The sequence below is a fragment of the Crocodylus porosus genome, unplaced genomic scaffold (assembly GCF_001723895.1).
Source record: "Crocodylus porosus isolate Cpor-Errol unplaced genomic scaffold, CroPor_comp1, whole genome shotgun sequence".
Lineage (NCBI taxonomy): Eukaryota > Metazoa > Chordata > Crocodylia > Crocodylidae > Crocodylus > Crocodylus porosus.
In genome coordinates, this window is record NW_017728906.1 from 58,480,004 (window position 1) to 58,489,141 (window position 9,138).

The 9,138-nt window shown below is 44.7% G+C and overlaps 1 protein-coding gene across 1 annotated transcript in view; it reads right to left on the minus strand.

The window, feature by feature from the left end:
* Nucleotides 1–8,529, minus strand: part of PDK3 (pyruvate dehydrogenase kinase 3) — a 75,614-nt gene extending 67,085 nt beyond the window's left edge. Inside the window, exon 1 of the mRNA XM_019529158.1 lies at nucleotides 8,285–8,529. Within this exon, the coding sequence (XP_019384703.1) occupies nucleotides 8,285–8,390 (106 nt within the window). The 5' untranslated portion in view covers nucleotides 8,391–8,529. The remainder of the gene's footprint in view (nucleotides 1–8,284) is intronic.
* Between the last annotated feature and the right edge of the window lie 609 nt (nucleotides 8,530–9,138).

A 9,138-nucleotide genomic window follows, 5' to 3' on the forward strand; every position in this document is an offset into this window, starting at 1 on the left:
GGAACACTAGGGCAAAATCTGTTACTATAACCTTATAAACAGGACTGTAAAAAAGTGATTTTACCTCTGTATTTGATAACATCAGGGAGACCAACAGCAAAATGCTGCATACAATTCTGCTGTCCACATTTTACAAAGGATGTTGAAAAGTTGGAGAAGTACAAAAGAATGCATCAAAATGATGCAAGGGCTGGAAAAACACTTAAAATGATATTTGGAGAGTTTAATCTGATTAGTTTATTTAATAAGATCTTCTGAAGTAACATGATTAAAGTGTTTACGAAACTTCACGATGAAAAATACTCAGTAACAAAGGGCTCTAATTTAACAGTGAAAGGCACAACAAGAAACTATTGCTTCAAAATAGAAGAAAGACAGTCAAATTAGAAATTAAACATTTTTTTGCAACAATCAAGTTCATTAAATGCGTAAACTAACAAAGGCAAGGAGTAGTCCATCTCCTGATGTCTTCAAGTTCAGACTAAATGTTTTTCCAGAAAACATTTTTTTAATTAAGCCAATGTTATTAGGCTCAATACAGGAATAACTCTGTAAAAATGTAAAACTGATCATAAATGAGAAGTCCAACCACATAACGGATGCTTCTGGCCTTAAATTTTTTTAAAGCCTTCCATAGACATATAATCTCCATATTAAAGATGTGTACAGAAAGATAACCAAAACCTACACATCCAAAAAAACATGCAGCTTGCTTGGGGCTGATTGCTACTATTTGTTCTATCATTTGTAGACCCCGTGCCCTACATTTTCCAACTGCTAACAAGTCAGTCTACAGAAGTATATAAGGAATGTTCAGTTCTAATCCAGTTACACTGGTGCTACCGAAGGGGAACCATAGACACACACATGCAGAGATGTTTTACAACAGGGGTACTGTTGGCAGGCCAAATGAGGTCCATTTAGACTTGGAATCCAGCCCACGGGGCTTCCCACAGGTTGGGAAATTTGGCAGCAGTGGCAATACTGCCACCCCTCTCCACTACCAAATCTCAAGCCCTGTGGGGCAGGTCGGAGCTGGACCACGACCCTCCCCCACATGGCCAGACCCCAGCTTGACCATACCTCATTCCCATCTGGGCAGCTAGACTGGAGCTGGGCTGTACTCACCTTTTCCTTGTGAGGCCAGAACATGACCCCTTCCCCTCCACAGCTGGTTTCAGGCCAGGCCACACCTCCCCCCCATGCCCCCTACCCACAGGGGCCAAGTCATGCTCCCTTCCCTCCACCCAGCCAAGCTGAGGCTGGGTCATACCTGCTTCCTCAAGCAGGACCGGGACACATCTGCTCCCACCACAGGGCTGGACTGGGCCTGAGTCATGGCCCCTCCCCACAGGGCCAGCCCAAGGCCCCTTCCATGTTCCACTGCATGGCTAAATCAGGATCAGGCAACTCACCTCCCCTCTCAGCACAACCAGACAGGGCCCTGCTGAATCCAGCCCACAGAGGGATCCAGCACTGCCCATCTGGCCTACCAGCCAAAAAAGGTTGATCACCACTGTTCTACAATAACATGTGACCACATGCAGATATTCCAACAGTATAAATACCTGCAGCTGGTTTATCACTTCCAAAAGAACCTTATATATGACTTGGCTATTTTTTGGCTTGCCATGTTTCTGAGATAGGTACCCAATATTCACCTCCCCCAACATACTGTAAGGCAGCAAATCCAAAACTGCTGTTCATAGAAAGCTGCAGGGTGCACTGTGATGATTCTCCTAGGACTCACCTGCTCCAATTCAGAAAGATTACTAAAATACTAGGTATGTTTCTCAATATTATTACTGCTGGTTTTATGGAAAAGTAATTGTTACAGAGACATCCAGCCATGAATGGGAAGGGGAAACTGGTTGACAAGATAATCTCATGCAAATGTCACCTCTAAGGAAGTTTGAAAAAGTCTGAGAATCCACACACCAGGGCCTTGTAGCATACATAGCAGCTCCTCCCAAATACTATCTGTCTGTTTTTATTACTTGCACTACAGAGATATGTCATAATTCGTTAATATCATTGTCCTATAACCTTACTGCTACACACTCTAGTAAAACAAAGATCAAATTCTGCAGTAACAGGACAGTAACTATTTGAATTATTTTTTGTTCAAGCAGGCCCTGTAGCAAAATGAGGGAGAAGACTCAACCCTACTTTTTACGAAAAAAGTTAAGGCCTTTCAGTTAACCAGGATCCCTAATCATGACTTTCTCCAATTTAAAATAATCCTCAATTTTCAGTTAAAAAAAAGTAACCCCAAATCCACATTTTTCTGTGATTTAAATGAAACACCACAAATATAGAGCTATATCCCTATCCCAATCCCTGGTTATGATATCCAGTATACAGAGTCATCTAACTGAATTTAAATTTCATATTATGCTTACAGAGGCCATCACATATATTGTATAAACACTGAATTAAATTCCAATACTATATATACTAATTAATACTTTGGTTAACTGGCCAAGGCAATTCTCTGCTAACCTAATAGCTGCAAAGCATGTAATGCAGGTTTTTGATTTTTTGCATACAAAAAATCTCAAATGTATTTTATTGGCTGAGCTGTACAATAGTTTAGATAAATAGTATTGTTTTTGTTTTTTTTTTAAACTGACTGCCAGCAGACATGTATATGTAAACAATGAGCACCCTATTTAGCCTCTGAGTTCTTTCTCTTACTCCAGCCAAGTTTCATTTTAGCTTTAACTCAGTCTCCATCCTCAAAGCTGCAACACATAGTTGGCAACACAATTCTTCAACCACAACTTAGGCCACAAACACCTTGTGTACATTAAAAGAAAAACTTCTTCACTATTAGAACAGTGACACAGTAAAACTGACTACCTATGGAAGTTGCGGACTCTTCATTATTGGAGGTATTCAAGATTAGACTGGACATGCATTGGTCAGGGATGATCTGGGAGTACCTATGCCTGCGTTCTATTATGGGCATTTCCCACACTTCTTGGCTTTGCTGGTTGCCACATGGGGCCAGGATGAAATTTTTTCCAACCTGTAGCTACATGTGTCAGTGGGGTTTTTTAAGCCATTCTCAGAAGTATTGCGTGTTGGCTGCAACCAAGGCTGGATAGCTTGACTGTGGTGCGCCAATGCTGGGACTTAGACCTGGAGGTTCCTGCTTCTCTGCTCAGGGTCTGACTGGACTATTTGGGAACAGGAAGCAATTCATCCCCATGATCAGATTGGTATAGCCTGTGGGGGGTTTGCTTTACTCTGTAGCAGAATGGTGTAACCCTCTTCCTTGGATCTCTCAAGTGTATTTTAACAAAATGTGTAGCAGCATAACATTAGCCCCCAGGGTCCCCCTACTTTATCTGTTGCAAGCTAGGGTTGTGAGGGTTGACTGCATCATTACGCTAATAGATTAGACAATGGATTTGTATAGGATGGTTTGAAAAGGGGTGATTCTGCCTCAGGCCGGGAGTTGGACTAGATGACCTCTGGAGGTCTTTTCCAGTCCTACTCCTCTAAGATTCTATGCTGGGTAAAACAATGCTGATGTAGTTACATCCATGTAAGCCCCTCATTTAGGCAGACTGTGTCAGAACATGGCTGAGCTTACACTAGAGTAATTTATAATGGACTATTTTCCCAAACTAGATTTACAACTTTGAAAACCCTGTCTGAAAACCAGTGCAGCATATCTGAACTAGAATGCTGTACACGTGTAATTACATGAACAAGTTTTAGTCAACGTTTTAGATATCCATGTCCCCTACTGTGGGAACAATCACAGATGCCTGAATGCGTAATAGTACGTTCACATTTGGAGGTATACTTCAGACTAGCTATTTTCCAAACATAGACAAATCACCTTATTTCTAAGTGTATAAATGCACCCACAATTATTTCAATCTACAAAAACTAGAAGCCCAGATAACTCTGAAGTAAAAATGTAAGTTATTAATAAGTTACAGCCACATATACCAGCCTTACTTGGCAATAAGAAAATTACCTGATGTCTGCGCTAGACAATTAATATTTCTAGCCTACCTCAACCACAGCTGTGCTATTAGCATCCCTGAAGCTTACTAAGTCCTGGCAGTTTCAAGACTAGCAACAGATGAAAGAAAGGCTCTACGAGCAACAACCTAAGGAACTTTAATAAAGTAAAAACAGCTGAGCAGTAGTGCAATACAGCCAGCATCCATAAGGCAAGAAGAGTTTAAAAGAGGCTATTCCAGCAAGAGGTAACAGGAACATTCACACTGGCTAAAGCAATATTTTCAATAAGAAACAAATAGGATTTTGGCAAATGTTCAGTGTTATTTGCATAATTTAAATGATGCTCTGCCTTATGCATGGGTATCTTCAGTCATGTGTACCATGCTTTAAAACATTAAATATATTCTTTATTTATTAGATGTCAGTGAAGCCCTTCCCAGCAAAAGCTTCCACTCCGAAGAAAGATATCAGGTTATCTGTTTTTATGGTTTAAACAAGATTGTAAGTAATAAACAACTCTCCAAACTGCCCCAAAATGTAACCCCTCCTGCTAAAAGCCTGCCCTGTTATTAGGCATGCAGCTTTATCCTTATGCATGTTCATCTTCAGAAGAAAGGACAAGCTGATCAGAAACTCCAAAAAGCTAACTGCAACAGTACAGAATTAAAGAACGAAATATATTACTCAGGATTACAGGAACAGGTGGAAGATGAACCAAAATAAAAACCTTGTTGGCAACATATGATTTCAAGGGTAACTTCCAGCTTTTCTTTCCCATCATTCTAGGATTCTACCACACACTGTCTATAATCATTGTCTCAAAGGTTTTGCTAAGGTTTTTTAGAAACATGATTAAACCAAAGTAAACCTTCGGGTGGACACTTACCCAAATTAAGTTAAAGTGATATAAAATAAGTTTAATATTCTAATACATCAAGAATGTCTCTACAACAATGATCTGAAGTTAGTGGGACAACCTAAACAAGAAGAAAGTGTCAGTATTTAAGACCACATGTACACTGACTGCATGGGGGAACAGAACATCTAACAAAGAGGAAAGTTTCTTATTTTTGGCTGAAATGCATGTTTGGCACCTATGGTTGTATATGAAGTTTAGAAAGTTACTGTGACAGTTTAAGGATCCCTGCATGAATTTATAGATGTCATTTAGTTGTGTCACTGCCATTTCTTACTGTAACATTTTGGGTATGAGAGCATCAATTCTGTAGCAGAAACTGGACACCTAAAAGGACAGACTATGTTTGAGAAGCAGTGACAGAGCAATGAAGGGCAATCACCTTTAAATGAAACTTTCCTGTTTCAACTCAGTCACTGACTTTAAACAATCCTCTATTCCAGCAATGAATATCCCTGTGGACTCAAGGCACCTCTCCTTGGACTTGAGGCATCCCTCTAAAATTTCTGTGAATTAAGTGGCACCCAATGTCAAAAACTAATTTATATATTACAATGCTTACTTCCTTGTAGAGGGCCTGGGCAGTAGGGGTAGGCCAGCCAGAAACAGACATGCATAAGACAGTCTTATCTGCTTGTCTCCTCATACATCTCATCACCCTTCAAAGGAGGATACCCTAATTAAGACTCACTGCTCTATCCAAATGGAGAAGAGGGGCCACAGTCGTGATTCTCAACCAGGGTTACTTGGCTATGTTAGCACTGTTAGGTGTCAAGACACAACTGATGAGATAAACCTAGAGATTTCAAATAAGTATCTATACTGATAAAAACATTCTGACCTGTTGTGGTCTTTCTGAGTTCTCTGCAACAGAAGAATTGTTCTAGTATTTTTCTGTAGCCTATAAAGAATGAAAATTGAGAGCAGGCATTTTCCAAGGGATTCTTTGAGTCTAAGAAGTTTGAGAGTCACTGGGTTAGACTCTGGGATTCTCCCTGCTTTACAGGACATGCAGAAATTGAGAAGTCAAAAGGAGAGAGAGAGGCTGGCCAGTTTCAGAGCAAAACAACCAAGTCAGGCCAGGCGACATTTCTCACCTGCTTAATATCTCAAACCAAACCCATATTACACAAATGATAAAACATTAAAAAAGGGACTGGATTCAGGATTTTGTTTTGTTTAACATGCGTATCCATAATTTTATACTTGACTAAGTAATGAATAAGAGAATTATTTACTAACCTCGTGGTCATTGTTTCCCTGCTACACAGCCTTTAAGTGTGGGATGAAAAACACTCAGCTCCTAAATTTATGTGGGATTACATGTCTAGACTTGGACTGCAGCACCAGCTCCATAATCTAGGCAAGCAGACAGTGAGGCTCCTCTGGATAAGAAAGTATCAAGACAAGGAACCAGACTACACCATGCTGCTCTTCATTCAGTCACTATAACTGGCACAAATCAGGGTCTTTTGTCATAAATTAAGAGTTTTTCCTCCTGAAGGTTTACAAAAATACTTTTTAAGATACAGAGACATGCAGCTACCCACAGAATGAAATACAGCACTAGTATAATAAGTATAACAACAAAGGTCAGAAAGGCAATGAAACTACAGGGATAATGTATATGCGTATTCTGGTAAAATTTCAATTCTGCCTATGTCACTAAAATATCAATTTAAATGTTTGTTTGCATGCCCCCCAGTTGCAGCATGAGAGTTTCACAAATATTAACAGGGGTGTTAGCCGTGTTGGTCTAAGCACATAGGCAGACAAAGTTCTTTGGGTAAACCTGGTATCTTTTATTAGACCAACTCAAATAGCTGGAAAAATTCTTCTTAGAAAGCTTTCAGATTTAAATACCCTTCCTCAGCCAGACAAAAGGTATAGGCAAAATGCAGGACATTGGCCACCATAGCTATACGAGTGGCAGCTTAGGGTGCTTGCTGTGCCTTGCAGTTGTGTCAGGCTCAACCAGACTACCAGGCACCAAGGGAAGGGGAAGGGGGGCTATGAGACCCTTTGAAGGGTGGCACAGGAAATATGAGGAGATAAGGCTGTAACTGGCACAAGTCAGGGTCATTTGTCATTTGGCACACTATGACTGAGGTGTGCCAATACAGCTGCTATGACCAAAGCCAGAAGTTCCTAGCTAGACGGTCATGTCCCTCCACTCAGGGTCAGACTGATCACCATATCTGACTGCGGTCAGGAAGGAATTTTTCCCTATAGGCAGACTGGTGGGGGACTATAGAGGGTTTTGCCTTCCTCTGTAGCAGGGACTGTGGCCCTCTACCCAGGGGCTCTTGGGAACAGAAGCTGGTCCCTTCCAGGCCTTCCTCTCTATGACTGATCCTATAAGCACACCAGGTCAAGTTCAGACTCCCCCTGTCTGGCTGCAACCCTAGCCCCCTTACCCAGACCCTCTGCAAACCCCAGTACAGTGGTTCCCAAACTCTAACAGACTGCACGCCACCAATTTAAAATGATACAACCTGAAATACTACCAGCAAATTTTTGTCATAAAAAGCAATGATAACCTGTTAACATATACCACAGACAAGTTGTCTGTATACCAGTGGCGGTACACATACCAAAGATTGGGAACCACTGCCCTAATACATAAATTAGTTATTCTGCAGTAGGTAGATACAGACCTTCCATATTCCCACTACCTGATCCCTCTGCAAGGAGATAAGACTCACAAATTCACAGAAGTTTAGGGCTGGAAGGGACCTTGTGAGATCATCGGCTCCAGCCCCCCTGCTCTGGGAAGGAAAGACTGCTAGGGTTAAATAAGCCCAGCAAGTTGTGTGTCCAGTCTGCTTTTGAAGATCTCCACAGCAGGTGCCTGCGCCACTCCCACTGGAAGTCTATCCCAGAAACAACCCAACAAGCATTTGCAACAGTGTTCAAGCTCAGGTCCCAGAAGAGGTCTGGACCACACCTCGAGTCAAACAGAGAACCACTGGGTAGGGGACAGGCATGCCACAACCATGCCAGTGTGGCACAAAGCAGCAGACTGGCAAGAAAAACCCCGGCCCGGCCCTGGGGTACAGACGGGTGAGGGAAGTGTGCGGCCAGCACTCACCTGGGGGACAAAGCCTGCTCTGGGGAGCAAAAGCCTGACATGGGAAGGGTGGATCTCAACAGGGGGGCGCTGCAGTCAGAGACCACCAGCCTCAGGCCAGGGGCAGGGAACAGCCAGCACCCCCCCAGTGGATCTCGGCTGTCCCTGGGTGACATCACTGGGGGGGGGTGACATCGCGCGGGGGCCGCTGGGAACCTGCTGTGACGTCACGCATGGGGGAAATCGAACGGGGGGGCGCAAGGCTGGATGAACGGCACGTACGAGGCGCCCCTCCCCCCGCCGCCGCCACTCACCGAAGTCGAGGAACTGCTTGATGGAGAGAGGGGAGGGCGAGAAGCGCGAGTAGTACTCCAGCTGCTGCGGAATAGCGCCCCTCAGCAGCGCCCCGCACAGCCGCATGCTGCCACAAGGAGGGAGCCGCCGGGCCGGGCCGCTGAGCGGGGAGGGGGGGGCGGCAACGGCCGCGCTCGTGCCAGGCAGCGGCGAGCCCCGCGCCGGCCTGGCTGTCACCGTCTCCTCCCCCCCACAACGAGGCGGGGCGGGCCGGAGCTGCGACCAAGGCGCATGCGCACCGCAGCCCAGCGGCGGCAGCCGCACGTCCGCAAACCAGACCGCTCGGGTGGACGTCTCCCGCCGTCGCCATGGTAGCGGCTGCTTAGGCGTGCGCCCGGGTCTCTTTGCCCCGCCAGCGTTTTAGTTTTTGGCTTGGGGGCTTGAGGGAGCCCCTGTAACCTGACGCCCACACACACATCCCAATAACCTGTCCCACACCCTGCCCACACACGGAGCCCAGTGACCTGCCCAGTCCCCCCGACACACCCCAGTAACCTGCTCACCGCACACACGTGCCTGTAACTTGCCCAGCCGCACTCCCCTCTCAATAACCTGCCCAGTCCCTCCCCCACACACCCTAGTAACCTGCTCCCCTCCACACACAGTACTTTACCCAGCCACAAACACAATAACCTGCCCAGCACCCCCAACACACACCCAGCCCCGTAATCCATCCAACACGCCCCACACACACACCAGTAACTTGCCCAGTCCCACGCATACTCACACACACTCCCATAAACTGCCCAGTCCCCCCTCCACACACACACACACACACACACACACACACACACACACACACACACACACACAC